At 33.8% G+C, this 25,626-nt stretch overlaps 1 protein-coding gene across 1 annotated transcript in view; it reads right to left on the minus strand.

Moving 5' to 3' along the window:
• Positions 1 to 2,982: 2,982 nt before the first annotated feature.
• The window catches only part of LOC118204030 (uncharacterized), a 130,157-nt gene continuing 107,513 nt past the window's right edge, over positions 2,983 to 25,626 (minus strand). Inside the window, exons 3-5 of the mRNA XM_085811239.1 lie at positions 24,898 to 25,045; positions 14,236 to 14,406; positions 2,983 to 5,262 (exon numbers count right to left, since the gene is read on the minus strand). Of these exons, the coding sequence (XP_085667365.1) occupies positions 5,107 to 5,262; positions 14,236 to 14,406; positions 24,898 to 25,045 (475 nt within the window). The 3' untranslated portion in view covers positions 2,983 to 5,106. The remainder of the gene's footprint in view (positions 5,263 to 14,235; positions 14,407 to 24,897; positions 25,046 to 25,626) is intronic.

Below are 25,626 nucleotides of genomic sequence, written 5' to 3' on the forward strand. Positions count from 1 at the left end.
AAGCGTGGGGTAATTTTCGTAGATATCCTACTCTGCGAAACCTCATAGCATTTAAAAGAGCCAAAGCAAATGCATGAAAAGTAAGAAGGCAGTGTCAAAGGCATTCTTGAATTTCATATGTGTCCTCAATAACGTCCTCTACGCCTAGTAAGCGGGTTTGGGAAAGCGTTCGAAAAGCATGCGGAATATATAAAGACCACTCACTTTCCTTTTTGGAAAAAGATGGCCGAGTGATTAGCTCCAAAAAAGAAATTGCAAATATTATTGGTGAGACTTTTGCTGCTGTTTCTTCCAGCAGAAACTATTCATCTGCATTTCTATCTATCAAGCAGCACTCTCAAATAAATTCCATCGCATTCTACTCTTCCAAATCTGAGCCTTACAATAGAGACTTTACTATGCTTGAATTAAGGAAAGCTTTGTTGCAGACACATAGGTCTTCTCCGGATCTTAATGGCGTGAATTACGATATGCTAAAGCATCTGTCCTATATGTCACTGACTGCCCTTCTCACTCTCTACAATAGAGTGTGGAAGGACCGTATTTATCCCAGTGCATGGAGGAGAGCTGTTGTAATTCCTATTGCTAAGACAGGGAAAGATCCAAGAAATCCCTCCAACTATCGGCCAATTGCCCTTACGAGTTGCGTATGAAAGCTGTTTGAAAAAATGGTAAACATCCGCCTAGTCTACTTCTTGGAAAAGAATATTATTTCACTTTATCAAAGCGGTTTTAGAAAGGGGAGAAATACCGTAAATAATATGCTCCTCGTAGAGACAACCATTCGAAAAACTTTTGTAAAAAAATGTCACCTTGTCTCGGTATTTTTTTACATTGAGAGATAAGGCATGGAGATACGGTATACTTCGGGATCTTCGCGAGAGTGGCTTGCGCGGGAACCTACCAATTTTCATTCAGAATTTCTTGAAGACTAGAACTTTTCAGGTAAAGATTGGCTCTGTTTTGTCGGATGTTTTTGAACAGGAAGAGGGTGTGCCTGAAGGCTGTGCTTAGTGTAACCCTATTCAGTTTAAAAATAAACTCTGTATTAAAAGAGCTTCCTCCCACCATCTTGGGATCTCTATATGTTGATTACTTACAGATTAGCTGTCGAGGGGCAATTGCAGATGGCTCTGAATAAGATCCAAGAATGGTTAAACAAACAGGGATTTACTTATTCCAAACAAAAACTTTGTGCATGCACATTTGTAAAAAGCGAGTCTCCATCCTGAGCTTGAGTTATATCTGAATGGTACAATTATTCCAGTTGCGCCTGAAGTAAAATTTTTAGGAGTGACGTTCGACCGAAAATTGACTTTGCTTTCTTCTGTTTAAAATCTGAGAAAGAAGTGCTTAAAAACGCTAAATACTTTTAAAGTGTTGGCGAACACCTCCTGGGGTGCAGAGCGTTGCTCTATGCTTCACATTTACAGAGCGCTTGGCCGTTCTAGACTCGACTATGGCTCATTTGTTTACGGATCCGCTCGGTCATCAGTATTGTTAAAACTAGATTCTGTTCACCATCAAGCTCTGCGGATTTGTTCAGGACTTCTCCTGTCCGGAGCCTGTATGTTGACTGTAACGAACCATGACTTTATATGAGGCGTGAACAATTGTTCCTTTTGCAATATTTTAATATTCTATCGCAATTGAACATCCTAATAAGCTGTGCTTACTTGATAATGTGTGCAACACTTTATTTGAAACACGTCCATCCTGTGTTCCTATCTTTCTTTTAAGAGTTCGCCCTGTCATTGAAGAGCTTTCCCTCTCTGATATGCGCCCCGTAGCAATACAGAATTTTGAAATCCCACCTTGGGAAAATGCACGGATTTAGCTTCTTGATGTTTTCAAGCATCATGTGAAGGCAAGACGAGATCATTTACAGACAACTCTTCACTGAGCACAGGCATAAATATAGCAGTTATCTTCCAGTATATACAGATGGATCCAAGTCAAAAGATCATGTCGGGATGGCATTTGTAATTGAAGATCACATTGAGGGAAGACGCTTGCACCATGCTTTCTCAGTCCTTACATCTGAACTAACTGCAATATATTATAGTCATTTGGACATCTCAAGGCTCGACCACAAAAAGTTGATAGTTTATACAGACTCGTATAGTGCTCTTAAATCGTTGGAAGCTTTTTCTAACACACAAAATCCAGTAATAGTGGATGTTCTCAAGATTCATATAAACTTAATGATTCTAAGATATGAAATCTTGTACTGCTGGGTTCTCGCGAAGGCGGGAATAAAAGGAAACGAGCTTGCAGATAACGCAGCAAAATCTGCTGTTGAATTGTCCAGTCGTCTTATCCTTTTTAGAGACATCTGCTGTGTCATCATGGGGAAGATGCGAAAAAAATGGAAGCGAATTTGGGACTTTCAGCTTAAGAACAAGTTGAGAAATGTAAAGCCTAGAATTGAGCATTGGGATTTTGCTGGACATCGTAAGGAGGAAGTTATTTTGACTCGCCTCAGAATTGGTCACACTAGAGTGACACATAACTAACTACCTTTTAAAAGCTGAGAATGAGCCTGTTGTTCAAATTGTAATGTTTGTTTATCTGTTCGTCATATTTTAATTGAGTGTCCATATTTTAATAGTCTTCGTCAGAAATATTTTAATAGCTGTGACTTACCTCTCGACCGTTTAATCGGAAGAAAGGCTAATTGTAATTTATTTTATTATTTAAAAGAGACTGGCTTATACTACTTAATGTAATTTGTTTTGAAGATTGTGTCTTGAATTTTAATTTGTTTTTATTGAACCTTGTTTTTATATGACTTCAACCTCGGGATTTGGTACATTTGTCCATCTGTTTTAATTTATTGTATTTTAATTTCGTCAATTTTGATCATCCCATCTTGTGTTTGGCGCGTCATAATCATCTTTGGTTTTGCGCCAAAAACCTCACTCGCTCAGCCCGTCTAAACAAAACATGTTATTACATATTACAGTAATTAAAGTCAACAGCCATAATTAAAATAAATTTTATTTATTACATTAACATACATTATAGGAAGCGCATAAAAATACAACTGAATTCTATAAGGTAAAAAATATTGCTTGTCACACATATAAAGATTTTTATGCTTTCTATGCATGTAAAACTAACATTTAATTCTTTAAAGAAAAAGTTTATAATACTTAGTTTTATGCCTTTGATAAGAAAGATGCATAAATTTCAGTTTCATACAGTATCACATATAATTTTGAGCATATTTTAAAAACTTTATATGTATCTTAATAATTATTAAAAATGTTAAAGTTTAATGCCGTATTTGAACATATTAAAAATATCGAATTAAATATCAGAAGCTGCCAGTGAATTTAACTCATTTAATTTATGTTTCTAATCAGAAAATTACGAAAAATAGCGCATCTTTTAATCAAGAATCTCATACTCCATTTGGAAAAATTCGTTCATATAATATAAGGGTAATTATTTGCCCCCCCCCCCGAAAAAAAATCCTTAAAAAGTTCATAGGAATCGTATATTGTGTTTTTCTTAATGGAACTTTACACAATACTTTGCTGCCCTATGTTTAAATTATTCATTTACGTATCGAACTGAAGCATTTCCTAATGATCCCTTCTACTTTTGAACAGTTTCCACACTTTTTAAAAACATTCACTGTACTACAACAGTTTTGCCTTGTATAATGAACGCAATATAATCCAGGACGACTTTGTTATTTAGGACGCTGTTTCCGATAGGATGCGATGGAAATAACTTTAATTCTTTCTTAAACATGTTTCGAAATAACGAAATATAATTTTAAAAATATTGGCTACATTAGGATTCAATTAACCAATGAATGGGTTTATGAAGATGAGAAATTGGATCAAACCAAATGATTTAGTATAAAAAAATTACTGAAATATATTAAGCTATTCAATCTTATTTCAGTATCTTACTGCAAAATACTTAGCTAAATATTTTTAAACATATTTTATTGGAATTCTATCTGAAAATTTTATTTCTGGACGCCAATAGAGTTTCGTTTTCGTGCTTTTAATCATTTCAGAGGAAGGTTTTCAAAATAAAATTGGTGAATATGTAAATGTACAAATATTTGTGAATATAACTAGCTCACGTTTGTGATAGAAAGATGCTATAAAAGAAAAACTTTGAGCTGCCAAATTTGAAATCCTGCAACTTTCCGCCAGAATTAATTTCTTGCATTTTAATTTGCTAAGTGTTCAAATTTTTTAACACCACTATTCTGCAGCAGGCATTTTATCTTACAATAGGCAAATAAAAAATACAGAGTTAAAATAGTAGATCATCATTTGGCAGATTCTCTTTCACTTAATTTACATAATTTTAGAATGAATTATGCTAAGGTTAATTTAAAAATACGATAGAAATTACTTATTTCCTTTAATTTTAATTAGAGTAGGTTGGTAATCTTTGCTTTCCTTTATAATCAGAGCACAAATTGCGCTAGAGCCCACCGGCGGCCGGTTCCGGAACTTCTTAGTTTGGGTGATAAATCATAATTCTAGCCGGAGCGCAACGTAGCTCTATTTAATTTTAATCATTAATTATTTAATTAGTCATTTGATTTATTTATTTATTCCTGTTTATCTTCCCTGTCGGTTTTCCATAGGACACCAGCACTTCTAATTTTAGACATTAAACCATGTTGATAATTGTAATTTTTAGTAATTTCTGTATTTTTGAATGTTTGGACCTTCACACCTTATCAGATAAATTATGTTGAGTAAATTATTAAATCTTGCCCTGCTGGTAACTTAGATATAAACAATTATCCTGTTTGGTACTAAAACGAGTGCTTAGATAAATACTAAATATTTTCCCACCTTTGAATCGCACTGAAATTCAAATGATGTGCAAGCATTACAAGATCTATATAACGACACCAGTATGAAATTTTGTTTCTTTCATACTGTGTACAGATAGGCACTTTTCTGATGGGCTAGTAAATACCAAGTTTTTTTTTTTTTTTTTTTTTTTTTTTTTGTACCTTGGAAAGCTCAATTACATTCTTGCCAGTAGCTTGTATAATTTTTACTCCAACCTTATATTTGAATCGATAAGCATGTAAAAGATGCTACAATATATCACATGAGATTATCTCCTTTCTGCACAAACTCCATCTTTACATGCTTGACAAAGATCGCTGTTATGAGGTGTTCGAGGTTTACCAGCTCTTCTTGCTCTGTGGTAAGGTGCTTGTTGAAATCCATAATATACTTGTCCTACCCTGTTGTAGATATTTACCAAGACCTGAAATTCAAATTATACTCAATTAATAAAAACTATAAATTTTAAAATGTCCGACTACATTTTGGTAAAAAAGAAGTGCTGTAAATAATATAAAGTGCTTAAGAAATGTATGCTAGTGATTTGAAATGGCATAATAGATATAAAAGAAATCTGTGACTTCAGTTGTTTGTATGTAATACTTCCTTACAGCGAACAGATGCTACTCTTCAAAAGCATTTGGGTTCTTTTAGGTTTAAATTAATATATAGCGGTGGGGTTGGTTTGGTTTATGTGATTACTCTACCTAAGGGGAGGGATGCCTTCATTGAGGACTTTCTATATGGAAATGTGTTGTACTTAGATACTTATTTGTGTTATACTGGGTTTCTACTGCACTGTGGCAGTACTTCTCAGTAGCGTGAGAGATGTCCCGAAGGAACATGGTATTAAAGGTAAATCATGTGGGCCCTGTAACAGGAAATCATTAGAAGAGGCTAAAAGGGGACTTGACGGTAAAGGGTGACAGAGCCAGAATCATTGGCGAGTGATGAAAAATTTTATACTTGCTGAAATAATGCAGATAAAAATTTAGAACTGACGTCAAAATAATTTTCTTAATCTTGTAGGTCTCTTTGAGTCATCTGCAGGTGAAGTTGTAATATTTTCACAAAATTTTTACGGCTTGCCCTCGAACCGTGAATCTCTTGGACTGTAGTTACGCACTTTAACGCAGGGCTAGACTTCTCTTTCTTAGGCTTGCAGGAAATTCAAGTCCTCTCGTATGTGAAAAGATGATTTCCTGTGGATAAGAGTCCAGGTGAATTTAAATGTTTGCGTTGATCATATTGATGATATGTGCAGCGTATGGTCTATTAAAGTAATCTTCTTCGAGTACTTCATAAGCGAGGATATTCGAAAAATTTGCTTGGGTGTTTGTTGTAGCTTTTTTGAAGAAATTTGCATTTAGTCTGTTTATAAAGTCCTGAATATATTCAATGCGGAGATCATGGTGAAGGTTTTTGTTTCGAATGAAGAAGGGCGCCTGAGAAATTTGTTTTGTACTATTTGCAGCTTTCCTATCACTGATTTCTTGGCGTTCGCCTATACAGGGGAAGCGTAGGTGAGGATCGGACGAATTATTGAAGATTTTCTTCTTTCTTGAGGGAGTGAGTCCGGAAGAGTTCGATAAAAGACAGTAAAGTTTTCTGATAATTCCGAATGTGTTTCCTTAGACTTCGTTGATATGGTTAGACCAAGTGAAAGTTTTGTTGAATGTAATACTAGGTATTTTGCCTTAGTTACTATGGGGATTCCTTGGCCGAAGAGAGAAACCGAGTTGGTGATTCTATCTTTATGCTTATATTTTCGAGTCAGTAGTATTGCAGATTTTTCAGGATTGATATTTGCTATCCAATTGGTACACCATGTTTCGATAGTAGACATTTTTTCGTGGAGTTTGAGGATGGCTTGATTAGGACGGCGGGATATTTGAATTAGAGCTGTGTCATCAGCGTAACAGGCAAGAAGAAAGTTATGATCTGTTTCAAACTTTGGGAAATCGTGAACGTAGATTAAATAGAGAATAGGACCAAGGATACTGCCCTGTTCAATGCCTCCTCGGATGGAGTGGGAGTTAGAGATGTAATCGGCTTGCTTGACAGAGAAGGTTCTTTGATCCAGGAAAGATTTTAAGATGAGAATCAGCTCTCGGGGAACCTGCTGTTGAATTAATTTGTAAATAAGCCCCTCATGCCAAACGCTGTCAAAAGCTTAATGGGTTGTATCTGGATCTGGATCGCAAATTTAAAGTCTGGTCTCTACTACAAAGAGTAATCACAAGTAGATATCTTGGCTCTTGGGCTCTTACTTTATTTATTTATTATTATTTTTTTTAATCAAAAGCACACTGTCTTGTGTGCCCCGTCCTGGGGACGAAAAAACTAAGAAACACAGGTGGCAAGTCAGGAAAATCATTCCTTCGTGAAAGTTCAAGCATTTAAACAAAGATGCTGAAATTAGTCCATTTAAGCAATAATGCCTTCGTAAATACGTGAGTAGGTGTGTGGCTGAAGTCTTACACACAGTTAGCAGCTACGCGAACGTGCATAGGGCAGGAGAAACAAGTACATCGTAAAGTCACACGACATAAAGTCAAATTCAGATTGATCCTTGCTTTAAGCAGAGCGGTTATGATGATGAGACGCAAAAAGCTGATATCTAAAATACATGTAATTTAAAAAAAAAAAAAAAAAATTTAGCTGGGATTATTCTAACTGAACTTCAGAGAGTAAGTAATTTCCACGTTCATAAATATTTAAATTACACAATTCGATGGCTTGCAAAATCAAAGTCCGTTGAAGAAACACGAAAAGCACATTTTAAAATAACACCAAACTTGGCTATACACAAAAACGGTGCACAGTTCGCTTTGTCAAGATGATTTATAAAAATCACAAAGTCCTTGGTGCAAAACACTAAACACAAACTAGACAAAAAAGTGAGTAAATAACATACGAAAACAATACAAAATATTTGCATTATGTACATCACCACCACCGTGGGTTGTGGCTAACCTAAGCTACTAACGGGCTGCGTTGGCACGGTAATTCATCAAGAAACAAAAGATAGAATTCTTACCAAAGCGATCCAAAACCGCCAGGCCTCCTTTCAATTCACCAAGTCTCGAACAATCCTTATCCAAGATAGCAATCTAACTTGAGAAGCCAAAACGTCCGAAAAATTAGGAATGAAGGAAAAAGCGTTTTATCAACTAAATGCGCAGTTAAGAAGTGCTCGAGAGTGCAGCCTCCGAACTGAGAGTATGCCGATGAGCGAGCGGTCGCGGACACTTAGCCGACACCAGTTAGCCGACAATACATTTAGCCGACACGGACACTTAACCGACAGGTCATTTAGCCGACAAGGACACTTAGCCGACACGGACAGTTAGCCGACAGGACATTTTGCTGACACAGAGAGTTAGCCGTCAAGACATTTAACTGCGGGATACTTAACTGTCAACACATTTAGTCCACAGGTCACAAAGTCGACAAGGTGACATGTACCCAATAATTATTCAAACTTACTATCAATTACAAAATTTCTCGACTCCATAAGTTCAATATTTAAGTAATTTTTTCACTATCAGTAAAATTCATTTTTCGATTCTTAAAGATCTCATATATACTTTTAATTATTGTGTTAATTTAGCATTGTTTGATATGTATCCATGGACCTTATAAAAAATAGAGCAACCCAAATGGGTTTTCTCCCTTGCCTTGGCGTTTTGCCGGCTGTCACCTTGCTCACATCCAGAGGAGTATGCAGCGCATATAATTTTCAAGAAAAAAGCTGGTGATAGCAACTCATTTCACAAATTAGAATTTTTAGATATTTTTATTTTTGAAACTGAGATTGATTTTTAAAAATTTAGCATGTTTATCAAGCATAATTGATGTTCTAAATAGTTATAAAGCTGTTGCATGCTTTCAGATCTGGATATTTTTGTAGCTTTTCTTATGCTGTAAGGAAATTTGTATCTCCTTCTTTTAAAAAATAATATTTTAAATCTGAACTAATAGAAAAATTCAAACAAACAATTTTCTCTTACAGTTTTTATGCTTTTTTTGGTATAAATAAGTAAAAAATACTAAAATTGAAAAAAGAGATTTTTGAAAGTTTTTGCTTAAAATTTTTATTTGTACTGCTTTTTTAATATTATATCTGAATATTAAAGCATAATATTGGACAAAGAAGCTTTATTTCAATAATATTTCATAATACATCATAGTGATTAACACTTTTAACACTTTAATAATTTTTATGCATTTATTATAATGTTAAAAACTGTATTTGAATGTAATAAATAATTGTGCTAGTATTTTATAGTGATTATTTTTTTAATTTATGTCTAGTTTTGAATAAGTTTTCTTATTTATTGTTAATTTATTTTATCAGCCCAAAGAGGCGGCAGCTCAGAAAGGCTATTAGTTTCGAAACGGCATTTTGCTTTGTTTCACTATAAATGTCCGTTTCACTTTGCAAACTGTTGCCACCAAATATTATCGCCCTGTATTATATTTAAAGAAATTAAATAATGAAGAATCTGCATGAATGCATGTATGTTTCTCTCGCACTGTGAAAAAAAAACAACAGAATTTCGAACCATAAAATTTTGAATAACGTAATCCTCCACCCGAACATGGGCACCTGCAAGGCCTAATTTCGAATTTGTTTTAATACATTTCATATTTTGTAACTTTAACGAAGTTTTGATCAACAAACTCAACGAGTTAAAAGCAAGCAATGGCAACCCTGTACAGAAAATAACATTTTTATCTCCAAGGCGGAAATTCTAAAGATATGTCAATTTAAATATTTTGTGATATTGTTCTTGAATTGAATTTTATGTGGTTTACTTGCGAAGAACATGATGTTTAATTAATAAAGGTAACACGCAAAACGTTACAAAAACGCTCCTTTGGGCGCAATATAAAATTATATTGCTGAGTGCTTCCAGAGTTTATCTTTTTTTTTTTTTTTTTTTTTTTCCCTCATTACACTCAAAAACGTTTATGCTCCAAATTTTATGAATTACTAAAATAAATAATCATCTTGTAATGTTAATAATTAATGATCATATAATCAAATAAATGATCGTCTTGTTATCTTATAATAATCTTAAAAACTACTGCTTGAAAATGCCCATAAAATCAAAGAAAATTATCAGATCTTGTTTAATTTTACCTTATTTGTTTCAAAGCATCATATGCTATCAGTATTATTTAATTTTACTTTATTTGTACACAAAAATAAGTTCATAAGTTTTGCGTTTAGAATTTTTACCGTTTTACTAAAGTAAAGAAATTTATACAAGAAATACGCTTGAAAAAAATCAGCAAAATGCAGTAAAAAGTGCTTTTATGAGGTATATTAAATCTTAAGACACAATAACACGCCGAATAAGTACTAATTCAGAAGTCAAACAACAAAAATCAGCGTTAATTTTCAAAATTTTCACAGGACTAGTTTCGATGGTTTTTCCGAACCACCATGCTCAGCTGCAAAACCACAAATGAACAAGATAGGAAATAATGATTAGATTAGAAAGCCTGGACAAGAATAAGCAAGTGGCGCCATTTGTTGTTGAAACCAGAACTGAAACATAATTTCTTTAAAGGCCAAAGGCAAAGATGGATTGGAATTAGGATCGTTAACAAGAACAGAAAAAAAAATTTTTTAATGTGAAATGCCTCTAGAAAATCCAGTTCTCCAATGGAAGATGTTTTTTGAATAATTTTGGCAGCAGAAAAATTGAAAGTATGATTTTCGGACCAACAATGTTGAGCAACAGAAGACTTCTGTGTTTTCTTTTTTCTAACATATGCCTCATGTTCCTTGACGCGAAATTTTAAGGCTCTTTTAGTTTGGCCAATGTAAATTAAACCACACTGGCAAGTAATCCTATAAATACCCCAAGAATTCATATCAGGAATGGGGTCATTGAGTATGGAACTCGGAATTTTATTGATGGGCGAATAAACAACTCGAAAGTTAAATTTCTGCAAAATATGTGCAACTTTATAGCTAATTGATAGAAAGAAGGGAATGACAACAGAATTTTTATAATCTCCTAAAACAAGAGTGTGTCTTTAGTGTGTTGAGATGAGAATTTTTTAACTGCTTGATTAATAATGTTGGGTGAAAAGCCCCTGTCAATAGCTATTGCTTTTAAATAATTTAGTTCTTCATCAAGGGCTAGTTTGGAGGGGCAAACTTGAACAGCACGGAAAACATAGGAATAAAACGAAGCTAACTTTTGTTTAGTCGGATGACATGATTTAAAGTGTGGTGGAAGGCAAACCGATGAAGGTTTATGGTAAACCGTAGTACTGAAGTTAGATGTGTTACGTGTGACCAGAATGTCGAGAAACGGAAGAGAATTGCAAGTCTCAAGTTCAAAAGTGAACTGAATAGCAGGATCAATAGAATTCATTGTTAAAAGAACTTTATTTAAATCATTTTTATTACTTTCAAACAGGGTAAAAGTATCGTCTACGTAGCGGAACCATGCCGGGAAGTTTAAAGTTTCAAACAATTTTGATTCATAATAATGCATGTAGATATCAGCCAGGATGGGACTGAGGGGGCTTCTCATGGCTAATCCCTCAGTTTGCTTGTAATATTTATTTTGGAAAACAAAATGTGTTTGTTTCAAACAGAGTTGAGTGAGAGAAATTAGCTCATCAATTTCGATGCAAGAGAAATGAAATTCGCGAAGTCTGGTTTCTAGACATCTTAATGCACCCTCCACTGGAACATTGGGGAATAATGATTTTACATCAAAAGCAACCATGAGTAAATTTCTAGGAGAAATGTTTTTAACCTTTTTTACGAACTCTATTGAAATTTTTATGTTGTAAATGTTATTGTCTAATAGAGTTGAAAATCTAGAAACTAAATAGTATTTAGCTAAGGGATACGAGGCAGTACCTAAATTTGATACAATAGAGCGGAAAGGAATACCACTTTTATGAATTTTGGGAAATAATATATATAGAATAAGCTTCATCTTATAGAATAAGCTTCATCTGGAACTAGCTAATTCATATCCAAAACATGTAAAATACATGTAAATTAAATGTTAAAAATTAAATTAAATATTACAGCTCATGTAAATTGCATTTTTTTCATTTCACAACACCTGTCAGGCCCTTATACAAATTTCTTTCAGGTGAAATAAATGTATGTGACCTAAAATAACCATTTATTGACTTTTTAATTATAAAATATAAAATATTGCAATTCGTGGTCTCTTACGCCATATTGTCCAACCAAAAAATATCTTTCTGAGTAGTAACTACTCAAAAAAAAAAAAAAAAAAAACTTGCTCTCTATTCTACTGGCCCAATAAGTCATAACAGTCATCACATTTACCATTACGAGTCGGATATTTCCTAAATTTAGTGGTGATTAGGATGATAAGTGCAAATGTAAAAAATCTGGCAAGCTTTGTAATTCTAAAACAGTCTAATACATCTAAAGAAGTAAACTTGCATGTAAATGCAAATAAATGATTTTCCCCCCATAGAAAATGGGTTTGGTTTGTTTCCACAAAATAATCCGAATTTATTACCTTCCCCATTACGAGTTGGGGATTTTATAAACTAACCGGTAAATTTGCTAAATATGAAATAATTTATCATATTTACCAAATTCAGTGGTGATTATGTATAATCATCGGTAATTTTATATAATCACCGATTTATCATTTTTACTGTAACATATACACGTTAAACATGGGGAAAAACACGAAAACAGCCATGCAGCCAGCCCGTTCGCAGGATTCGAACCTCGGTATTCAGTGACGTTACCGCTCGGCCGCTGGTGGGCCCGAGGGAGGACTAATAACTGGCAAAGTTTAATCTTAATATGGCATTAAATTCAGTTTAAAAAGAAAAAAAAGACCACATCTGTCACTAGTTCAGCGTTTTTAAGAACGAAACATTTTATAAGTAATTACACAGGCTTCCAAAGACACTTAACGTTATCTAATCATGGAAAGTTGAACTGCCAGAGAATTCATATCCTGCTTTATTTGCAGTTTTACAGTTTGGAGCAAATCAAGAAAGCTTTGATTATAAAAGAATTCGAATTCGGAAAGTGCTAATCAATATGCGGCCCTTCAGGTTTTCGGCCCTTCAGGCCAAAATAAACGCTAACAGTTCTTAAAATGGCAAATGGAATTTCGTTGAATTTTTCTGTATGCATTAGCATTAGTTTTAAGTACTGCTCTTTACTCCCTACCAATGAATATTTCTCCCCTTATAGTTATTTATTTATTTTCTGTGGCAGTACTGTTATGGATTTTGAGCTTATTCAGCCAACCAACAGCTCAGTCGTGAAGACCTATTCCAGGTTGGAAGAGAGGCATTTTTATTTACTCCAAAGATAGCATAAGGTCAGTTTCCTTAAAAAGTCCTCAACAAAGGCAATGCTTTTCTTAGGCAGAAAACTTTGTTTTGCTATTAATTCTTTACCTGGATTCTGAATCTATGTTTTTCCATGAGATCTTTATCATGAGTGATCTTACCGTGAGTACCATCAGCACGAATTTTAATTAAGACTGACGAATATTAATTATTATCAATATGCACAGTCTTATTGAACTCCACGATAAAGGGGAAAAACATGCCAGCTGCAAGAGGGATCTTATGTATGGACATTTGAAGTATGTGGAATTTGCCATAATTAATAAAAACGTTTCAGACTCCATACATGTTATATTATGAATACATCACGGTTCCTTTGGTTTCTCTGGCCTACCAGCCGCCGAGCGTTAACTACACTAGCAATTCGGACCCGAGGTTCGTGCGTTTTCGTGGTTTTCTTCATGTGTAACGGATATACGAACCAGAATCTCCACTTAGGCATATCTTCCCTTACGCAGATAGCCCTCAAACCAAACCTCTTTGTTATCTTGCTTTTTCCCAGACTCACGTGTTTCATTAGCCTTTTTTATAAATTCCATATTACGCCTGGCCAAATCATATTTAAGTGCTCTCTATTATTTAATTTTTGATATTTGTAAATTACCTTTTGCATTCCAAGGGCAAAAAGTTTACCATTCAAATGATTTGATATTTACTGTTACAGATGCTATTAAGTCATTATTCCATACTTACTAGTGGCTAATAATGTGTAGTTTGGTTTGGTTGGGTCTATTAAGTTATGGCAAAGCATACAAGGTCTACCTGCCTCAGGGTCGAACGCCTTCGCGGAGGACTATCTAAGGAAAATTGGTTCGTATACACGTTACACATGGGGAAAACCACGAAAATGCCCATGCAGCCAGACCGTTAGCCTGAAATTGAACACACATCAGATCTACCATTGTTAAGCGTCTTTACCACTCGGCCACTGGTGGGCCCATGCTATCTCATTAGTCAGGATAAAGTGTAATATCAGAAAATTCTTCTTTTTTCGCTAACGTACCTTTAGAACTTCTTCGGGATACCACATCGCAGGTTCATAATTTCCTGTTTTACATCGGTCACATTGCTGACCATATAATTTAAGGCACACCATGCCTTCTCCACTGGATGGATTGAGAATGAACCAGAATGCAACTCTCCCTTTCATAGATGTCCAGCCATGCCCGCAGTCCTGAAATCAAATTTAAAAAAATTATTCGAAAAAAAATGTTAAGCATTTATCGGATCTAAAAGATGCATAAATTAAAATGGCCTTTTAATATTACCAAAGGATTCATAACAGCACAAATTTTTCCGTCGCATAGTTTCTAGCAAGAAATATTTTAACCTGTTAATTATTGTGTTAAATACAAGTAGTTTATGATTATGATTTCTCAGTTTAAAAATTAATGGCAGGAGTAGTAGTTTTTTTTTTTTTTTTTTTTTCTAGTTCAAAGGGGCTTTGTTCTTGAAGGACTACTGTTTTCGTTTTGGGATTTTGCGTTGTTTAACTTTTCAAACTGTTGCCACCAAATATTAGAGTCCTGCATTATATTTGAAGAAATTAAATAATAAAAAATCTGCATAAATGTATGTATGTTTCTCGCATTGTGATAAAACAACGGTACATAGTGCCATCGAATTTTGAATGACGTAATCCTTCTACGAATATGGGCATGTGAAAAACAAATTTGAAATTTGGAATTCGTTCTATTATCGATTTCATATTTTGTAAAACCTTAACGAATTTTTGATTAACAAACTCAAGGATTTCAAAGCGAGCAATGGCAACACTCTATGGGGGGGGGGAGACCTTTTTATCTCCAGCGCGCGGAACTGTGTATCGGAAATTCTAAAGATATGCTCATTTTAAAATTATTTTGGGACACTGAACTGAGTTTTATGGTTTAAGTGCAAACATGATATTTAATAACTAAAGGTAACACACAAAACGTTAAAAAAACGCCCCTTTGGGCGTAATTTAAAATCTGAAACCTTTCAGATTTTTTTATTTATTTATTCATTTATTTGTTGTTAAAGAAACTGTGATACTATATTTGGGTATATGTAGTAGTTCGTCTTGGTTGATCTTTGGATTATGGTAACTTGGCGATTTTTTGGCGAAAATTTGGCGACCAACTCTGCTACAGCAACCCTCTGTTTTTTTTTTCACCGCCATTTTGTCTTCACGAAGTAAAGAAATGTTTCTTTTCTTTTTATTTACTCAACACTTTTTCCAACAATCTACTAGCCGAATTATACTTATGCTAGAAATTTTATGGAACAAAACTGCTTAATCATGACAAATATTAACTGCAAAATTGGGAAAAAGTGCAGAATCGCAAACTCCTTGCCGCGTTTTTTAAAATCGCACATACACAGTAACCATGTACACGTCGACTTATTTTTACTTAAAAAAAATCCCAGAATTGCACAAAAACGTCACCAACGAATTCATAACAAAACATTAAAAATGGTTACAAATACTTAGTGTCAAATATTTAAATTATTTCCATGCACGTTTACTTCCACTCAAACGTATACCAAATTGCTACAAACATATAATTCACAAAATAACTATCATTTAATTAAAATATAATTAAACCATGTACACGTCGACTTATTTTTACTTAAAAAAACATCCCAGAATTGCACAAAAATGGCATTGCGCACACTCTTCACTATATCCATGTACACTGCTTTTTTCTCATAAATTAGAAAAATTTCACGAAAATGCATGAAAATACTCAACGTATTCTACTCAAACGTATTCCAAAGTACTACAAACATATAACTCACAAAATCACGATCATTAAATTAAAATATAATTAAATTAAAAAAAACACTACTTAAAATATAAATAAGCACATAAATTAAATTAATAAAAATTAGATTACAATCCTAATTACTTTAAACTAAATCATTGGTAATAACAATTTTCCAATAATACCATATTAATTTATTTACTCCTTACATTTAGAACAATGCATAAAAATATTAGCCTCAAATGATTAAAAATACTAACTTACCTAATCTTTAGAATCTTCATTACGTGGCACACACACTTCCCTACAGAAAGAGTTCCAATCGGCTGCAATACTACTGCTAATTTCTAAATCCGAAATCCAGTAGTCAACTGGCAGTCTATTCATCCAGTAATAAGAAATTAATAAAATTTCACCCATACTCAAACTACTTTCAGCAAACCACGTACCCTTTCTTACACTCCGTTTCACAAAATGTCCATTTTCACCAGATTTCTTGCATCGCCATTCAAACTTATCTGTAATATCCTTCCTTTCACACAATCTCAACTTATTATTATTATTATTAGATGAACGCATTAAAAATTTAGAATTCACTTTACGTAGCGCCATGCAATCCGAAAATTAATCAACACTATTTCACACAAAACACAATGAAGCTTAATACAAAATAATATAGTACTACGGTTTTCCAAATTTCCCCCCTTTTCCGATTAAAGAATTGTAATTCGTCCATTAATGTCACATGATATATCTCATGATCTCTCATTTCCCTCACACAAAATAATGCGTAATCGGAACTGAGTACTTCTCACATTATTACCAAAGTCCTAAGGTAGTAACCTTTATCGCCTCCAATAATGTCGCCAAACTACCTGTTACCATATTCCAAAGATCAGCCTTCGTCTTTTGTGTTCTTGAGTAAATGTTGCATAGAATAACGCTTTCTCTTTATTACGTTAAATTCGATCCAGTCTGATTTATTAGAGACTTACATATTTTCTTCCCTTTGAATTTTGGAGAAGACATCGATAGTACTTTGTAATACAATTTAATAGTTATTCCTTATTTGATAAACATTAGAAAACCTGCCTTTAATAGCAGTTTTATTTATTAAAAATTTATAATTACGTATAAACGATCCCAAGCTTCTTTGTTATAACAAGGAAGTATCAAATATTCCATATCTGGCTATACTGGAGGCCCCCAACCATATCTGGAGATTTTAAATTTGTGCCAAGATCTCAGCTACAATATCGCCAAGTTCGTAAAGCGCGAATGTAAAAATAATCTCTACAGTGTTTAATAATAACAATATTATCACATGTCGTATCCTAAGAATATTTTTAAGAATCCTTATCCTTATTATTATTATTGTATCGCATGTAATTGTGCCAGTCAAGTGCAGCACTTTCACACATATTACGCTGTTTGTTACACGATTTCATGGAAGTCAATTCCTTTGCCTAAGAATACATAAATTGCATAAAAAGCATTGAATATATTTTTAAATAAACAATGAGAATTCGAAAGCCTTATTAACACGCAGAAGATTAACGTGTTATAAGAACACGCAGCATGTGCTATATACGATCACCTGGCCGAGGTATAAGAACACGCAGCCATATTTTGGCGAGATATCAGGGTTCATTGGAGATTCTATCTCCTCCGAGGGTCTCTATAACAAAGAAGTACCTTGTTTTATTAGGTATTTTACTAAGCTTTTGCTTATTTCCTATGTTTTCTCGTCGATATTGTTGAATTTCATTACGGATATATTCTTAATTTCCTATTTATGTATTTCATTTCAAAAACACATTCATATATTTCTGGTTTACTGCCTATATTGTTTACATGACGACATCCATAGCCTAGTGCATTTTTCTCAATGGACTAGGCGAGCGGATAGTGTGTTAACACTTAACACGAACGATAAAGTGTCTGTTAGATAGGAACGAATGATGTTTGTGATTTAGCCTAGAATACTCAGAGCTATGAGCTTGTATATGAGGCTCTCCAGCCAAACACAGTCAAAGGCCTTGGCTACATCCAGGGATATTGCTCCAGTGACGGCTCTGCTCTGCGGGCCTGAAGAGATCATCTCGGTCACCCTGTATAGTTGGTGGACTACTGTCCACCAGCTATACAGCGTAGCCTGTGGAACCCATATTGTTCCGCTATTGTTAAATTGCTTAAGTTCACGCCGGGAAATAATGTTATGAATCTTACTTCACGGCACCAATGTTATATCTTAAATTCATATAAAATGTTAAATATGAAACTACTTGCCGTTAAAGGGAGTGATCGTATAGTGAAACGTGTACAGCATTTTTGCGTTGTGAAAAAAATGCATTCCGGGACCGCGCCGTGAGAGGATCGAAAACATAAAACATATACAAGATATAAAGGAAAAGTTCATATTAAATATATAAAGAAAACATACTGTAAGAGGTTCCAGATTAAATATCAGTTTATTCAATTACAACACAATAAGAAAAATCTTAACCTCATCTGAGAGTCTGTTCATTTAAATTCATAAAAAAAAACTTAAGGTTTGTCTGGTGATTTAAAAGAAAGGAAAGGGAAACAATTTAAGGCCTGAGAGTTAAATTTTAGATTTGACGTTGTTTTTTTTTCTGCTAAGGACGTTTTTGAAAAGCTTGCCTAAAGTTCAAACACACCAAAAAAAATAAAACTTATCTTGAAGGGACATCTTGAAGCGGAGGACTCTTATCTTATCCCGCGTTGATGTCGGCCGGGCTCATCTTGACACTGGTTCTAAAAATGTAGACCCACTTCACTACTGTAGAACAGAAACAGGAGCACTGCTGCCCAGGACGGCTATCCGCTTGGTCCTGAAAGTCCTATGTCAACACGCAGGTAACTCGTTCAAATTTCGCCGGTCAGAAACGTTGTTGCTAGGAAATTACGGCTCACCTGTTCTTACTCATCCCAAGAGCAAGCTTCACGGGTAACGTCCCAAGTAAGTTCCAGAGTAACATCCACAAGTCCAGCCAACCAGTAAGTGCGCGAGTCCAAAAGTAAGAGTGTCCAGAGTAAGTGTGTAAGAGAGTCTCGCCTCTTAACCAAAACGCGGCCGGGGAGCATATTTGCCGCTCCCCGCCGGAAAACACCTCTCGGAGTCACTTACATTTTGTCCAGCAAGCCCAAAAATCAGCGAGTCAGTCCCAGAGTCAGCCAAAAGTAAGTGTCCAACTCAAATTTCCTTCTTGTCCTTCACCAAACGGGCTCCCACTATGGCTTCACTTATCGCCCCCTTAATTATGGCAAAATCTTCGTTTTCAACTCCAGAATGCGGAAATAAGGGTGATCGCGCATGCGCGCCCTTCTTCACTTAGCCAACAACCGGACCCTCAATCGCCAAAACCTGAATGACTTACATTGAAAGACAAGTAGCAACCTTTGACCTTTCCGTCACGTACTTTCCTCTCTTAAGGTCAACTAACAATGAAAATTCTTTCTCGAACATTCTAAAGCGCGCGAAATCATGACTTGGCGAAAATTGCCTCCCTTTCCCTGCTTCTTTCACAATGAATAAAAGTTTGTACAAGATTTATAAATAGAGGAAAATAAATAATACTCTTTTAAACTAAATAATATTCCCAGAAGCATCTGTCTTTCCCCAAAAATTAAAGCCTTAAATTAAATAATTCAGAATCAAAATAAAATTTAAATTTCCATAAATCATAAAATCATTCACCTAATTTTTTTATAACGCTATCAGATAATTTCTCTACATAACACTATGAGGATGTTGTTTGCTGCAGCATTGTCGAGCACTCTTTGAATATAATATGCTCGTCAATCTTGCTAAGCGACGAGAGAAGGATTATGGGCCTGTATGAGTTTGAATCATTTAGCTGTTTTGCAAGCCTTTAGCACTGGGATAATAATTGCAGACTTCCACATTGCGAGGTAGTGTCCAAGTCTTAAGATGACATTGATGATTTTCACTAGTTTGGTCAGAATGCGTGTAACCAAGTGTTCTATGGGTAGGTGTTGCATGTTGCTCATGCAAAACTGAGCAGCATAGAATTTGGCAAGCGACTCGGCCTTCTCAGTTTCAGTGTATGAAATTCCATTTTGGCCGGTTAAGTGCGGAATGTTAGCATGGCATTTCATACGTAATCATCATTCATCATTTTCCATACGGAATTGTCCTCGTCAGAGAGCGAGGAGATAAACATAGTATTTATCCGCGTGTTGTCGTATCAGGGCCCTGACTTGACGATTCAGTCGATTGAGCAGTGTTTTATCCGGTGGGGATCTGGAACGTTGCCATTGTTTACGTGCAGTGTTTCGTTGTTGGATTAGTTTTCTGAGTTTTAAAGAAATTTGTGAAAATCGTGTTTTAAAGTAACTTGAATGTAAATTATTAAAAACGTTTTACGGGGACTTGAATTAAATCATGAATAACAAAATTTCAAACTTTGAAAAAGAAATTAAATTAAAAGCAAGTAATTATCGCTATTGATCGGAAATTAGTTGACTTTTCAAGGGAAACAAACCAACTCCCGTTCAATGAACCATAATTAATAAATACGAAGGTGTTACAATTTTCGGAATTAAACTTCCTACATATGGGTTCACTCTTTTTTGATACTCCTACTAAATTTATACTAGGAGATAATATAATCAATATTTCTTTAGTAAATAAATTATTATTATCTTACTTTGCAACTATTGCGCAAGTATTAGAAAAACTTGCTTTCGAACTAAGTGAATTTAAGATCATATAACATTTGATATATATATATACACGAGGGTTTCTAAAATGCATTGGTTTCTAAATTTTTCTGGAAAATTTAATTTAAAAAAAGATTTAATACTAGACTTTACATTGCTTATTTCTCAAAATACTTCATTATTGGTCATTTTCCTTTCAGAACTTTAATTTTTAATTGCTAATTTCTCAAGGTACCACTTTATTGGTATTTCTTTTTGAACATTCTTTACTATGTATTTACTTTTGGTTTTGACTTTTACCTTTGCCTGCATGAACGACGAAACACGAATTGAATGATTGAAGAGTTAGGTTTGGAGGCAACTTCCCCTTGATAAGTCTGTCTCCTGCCTGCTCAACAATCATTCACTTATGCATAATTTGCTAAATTGGTGAATTTATTTTCATGGTTTGGTTTTGCACTTGATTTACTTATGCTATCTGAATTTAAATGATATTGTAGATTAGTTCGAAAATTAAATCTTTTATATGTTTGCACTTTTTTTAATTATTTTAACTTTAAATTTGCTTTTTTACGTATTTACATGTTTGTTTAAATATATATATATATACACTCTGTTAACCAGTTCAGTGATCTCAGTTTCTTTACTGTTATATATTTGTAAGTTGTGCATTTTTTGCTTTAAAAATGGTTGAAGTATGTTGTTCTTATCGGTTAAAGTTTTTATGCCTTTAGTAAATCTGCATGCAATATTTGCGGAGTTATCAACAATTTAAAAGTTGTTTAAATGCAGTTAAGCCTAATTAATTTTGCGATGGTGGACATGTTTGTTTACATTTCAAACTGGGCAAAATAGCGAATTTGTTGCCAATCTAGAGAAACTAAGCTTTGCAACAACAAAGATAACGCCTTCTTTTATTATTGCGAATTAAATCATGTTTAATCCACTCTGGAATTTATTCGTGGAAATAAGTGTTGAAGATTTACGTTGTAATTAATATAGATATTTTGAGATTTTATGTATTTTTGCCTTGTCGGGAAGTGAGAACTGAATTAACTGAATGAGAAATACTGAATCGCCTGTGAAAAACAGTTTTTTTTTTTTTTTTTTTTTTTTTGTTGTTGTTGTTGTTTGCTTAATTTCTTTTATACATCGTTTTACATTTATTATAGTATTTCAATAGAACATGTGGCAAGGATTAGATAATTCTTCAAATGATATAAATTTATATGCATTCTGACAACGTGTCTCTGATAGAGTTTTTCTAAAAACAACAACATGCTTGGAAACGGCAAAGAACATAAAGTTATCAGTGGCGGTTTCTTGCATGCTTCGAAGCAATTTTTTTCAAAATTGGATGCAGAAGATTTTCATTTAATGTGTAAGTATGTGGAGTCATTAGGTTATATTGATACTGAAACGTGAAAAACATCTAATGCCCTCAATGAAATTCGAACCTTCCGCATACGCGTCGAGAACATTTCCAGTTACACCACGAAGGCACGTAGAAAGAAGAGAGAAAATACCTTATACTAAGTGTGATCTTTTATAAATTTCTACATACTTAAAAGATTTAACTAATCATCTTAGAACTTTAATATTTGCAGTTTCGGATCGATTTAAAATTCATCTTTCAAATCAAGTTTATTACGAATCGCACATTCAATTTTCATAATTCTGATGATTTTCATTTTAAATATTTCAAATTTTGATTATCACATGTCTAATACTGTTAAATTCTAACAAGAAAAATTTTATTAAATTTCTATTAATCTAATAGATGTAAAATTGCAATAATCGTTTCTAATAATTAAAAAATTTTTTCTAACAGTAGTTAATCTGGAAATTTTGACAATTATAAAAATAACCCTTTGCTCTCTTCTAAAATATTAAATCTAGAAAAATACTAAAAAGGGAATTTTCTGCAGTATTTCTTAATAGCATATGCTTTCAATAGCTGCAGTAGGGGATTTTGTTCATTCAAAGATCTGATTTCGATCAACTGCTTTGTTGCTATGCTGAGTGTAAACAGTTTTCCTTTGTTTGGATTTCTTTTCTTGTTAATTATTTTTTGCATTATTATCATTTTCTCTGACACTTTGTGTGACATCTGGAAATAATTTAATTCCTCTCCCTTGTGTGAAGAACTCACATTTTTCTAGAATAATATAAAATTCACGATTGCAGAATTCTTAATCTCGGTACAGCCCATTTGCTCGAAAGAAGGGTGAAAATGATACATCTACACGTGGAGTATTATAACCTCATAAAGAAAACCTCGAAAGTTTCTTTCTCATTAGACACTATAGCGGTCTTCATGTGCAAGAGTCATTATACAAATACCTCCCTTCAAAGAGATGATTTAGTTTTACTTTTCAAAGCCAATTATTAGCTAAAATGCGCAAAAAGAAAAATGGAGAAATAGCGTTATCAAACACAAATAAAGAAATTAGAAATAACACAATAATAATACTAATAAAAAAAATACGAAAGCTTTCAGATTTTATGTTACGCCTAAACGCGCGTTTTATTCATTTACATACACGTTACATACACATACACGTTTTAAGAAAGTTTGCGCTAACGCCATATTGGGTTAAAAGTATTTAAAAACAGCATATATTTAGAATTTCCGATGCACAGCTTTGCGCTCTGGAGATTTTTTTTTCTCCCCCCTGCACACTGTTGCCATTGCTCGCTTTCAAATCGTTGAGTTTGCTAATCAAAAAATCGTTAAAGTTTTACAAAATTTGAAATGGAATATAGAGCAAATTCGGAATTCGGGCTTCCAAGTACCTATGTTCGGTTGGAGGAATACGTTATTCAAAATTTGATGGCTCTAGGTACCGTTGTTTTTTTGCATTGCGAGAAACTTTCATACATTCATGCAGATGCTTCATTATTTAGTTTCTTTAAATATAACACATGGCGATAATATTTGGTGTCAACAGTTTGGAAGTGAACCAAAGCAGAAAATGAAATGACGCAAAATGCCATTTTGGGTCTAATGTCCCTTTGGGCGAAAAATATCCAAAAATTATAAATTTAGCGCTAAGGAATATGTAATTTTTTTAAAAACTTTTACTTCTTTTTACGAAGTAAATGAAGTATTGCAATCACGAAAAATCCCGGGTACCATATTTCAACGAAAATATGCATTTTGACAGTTTAACGATGTTTTTGCTTGACATCTGTACGTTAGAACAGAATAAAGGATTCTTTTTCCCCAAACGTATTATGAAACTAATTAAAATGGATACAGAGATTTTTTTGGGGAGGCTGTACGTACATACGTATATACCTTGAATATCTCAAAAACGACTAGCCCCAGAACGTTGAAATTTTGTATACAGGATTTCTGCAGCATGTTGTTGTGCATCGGTAAACTGTGCATTTTTTTGCTTTAAAAATGATTGAATTATGTTGTTGTTATCTTCCGGTTAAGGTATTTATGCCTTTAGTTAACCTGCATGTTATAGTTGTAGAATTATGGAGAATTTAAAAGTTGTTCAAGTGAGGCTAAGCCTAATTTTTTTTTTTTTTTTTTTACTGTAGCAGCCATATTTGTTTATATTTGAAACTTAGCAGAATAATAGATTTGTTGCCTAAGACAGACTAGTGGATTTGCTCTAGAGAAAGTAAGCTTCGCAACAACAAAGATAACGTCTTCTTTTATTACTGCGAATTAAATCATGCTTAATCCATTCTGGAATTATCATTTAAGTTATTAAATTATCTCACATATTGACTCAGCATAGCGTCCACAACAAATTAAATCAGTTTCTACGCCTGTGCTTGTTTGCCGAGTGAGATCAAAAGTAAGCTTTCAGTTTTGTGTACCGAAAAATCTGCCTTCTTACACGATGGCCGAATTGCTTGTTTTTGCGTAGAAACTCTAATTTTAATTGTAAAAATTTTTCTGTAAACTGTTTGAACTGTATTTATGCTTTATATTTTTCTGTTTTTCAATTTTTAATAAAGATATTTTGAGGTTTTGTATATTTCTGCCTTGTCGCGAAGTGAGAACTGAATTAATTGAATAAGAAATATATCTTTAATGAAATTCGAGGAAAGAAGTTTAAATGAAATGCAAGAAAAGAGGCGTATAATTTAATATTCCGTAGAAGGAAGTCGTGGTGTACACATCAGCTTTTCTATTACTTAGGAAAAAGGAGTGATATTAGCATTCAAACAATAATGATTTTCCTTACCTCGCAGCAAAATCTGACTTTCGCGGAGTCAACGTTAGCATTCCAGAGCCCCACTGGTTTTTGATTTACTGGTACCAATTTCCAGCAGTGTGGTGCATATTGAGCAAACAGTGATTTGAACTCGTGTTGCCATACTTGCTCCATACCACTGCAATAAAAATTCACACATACATTAATATTTTAAAAGAACATACCTTCTCTTCTAAGCACAAAGGGTAAGTTCTCTCAATTTTACACACAATAGTTTCGATTTTGTTTTTCTCCGGAAGCTAAAACTTTCAAAAATAAGAAGCATTTCATTTCTGGTTACAAAATAAGTAGATTGAAAAGCATATTTTTAATGTTTCTGCTGACAATATGTCTTAGATACAATGAACTAAGGATAGAGATACATATACAGTACTAATTAGAATGACGCACAATTACGAAATTTTCGAATGGGCGACTTGAAATGAAATATGCGTTTTCTTTGTCAGAGTTGGAATTATATTCGGCTTATTACCTCATTTATGCTTAGTATTCAATTTTGGCATTATAAATTAACACCGCAAGTGTTATATTAGACGCTTTGTCGTGAATTGTCTTCGCAAAGAGAACAGTTTTATTGCCTACCTCATGAAAATACTAAGGCAAGTACGTGGACGTCCCATTTTCACTTGATCTGAACTAGAACTTCAGTGCAATTTCTGAAATGCACTAATCCACAGCAACATTCTCTTAACAAGGAAG

Source organism: Stegodyphus dumicola, chromosome 2, assembly GCF_044657685.1.
Source record: "Stegodyphus dumicola isolate Sdum_Otavi_A_Nest chromosome 2, ASM4465768v1".
Taxonomy (NCBI): Eukaryota; Metazoa; Arthropoda; class Arachnida; order Araneae; family Eresidae; genus Stegodyphus; species Stegodyphus dumicola.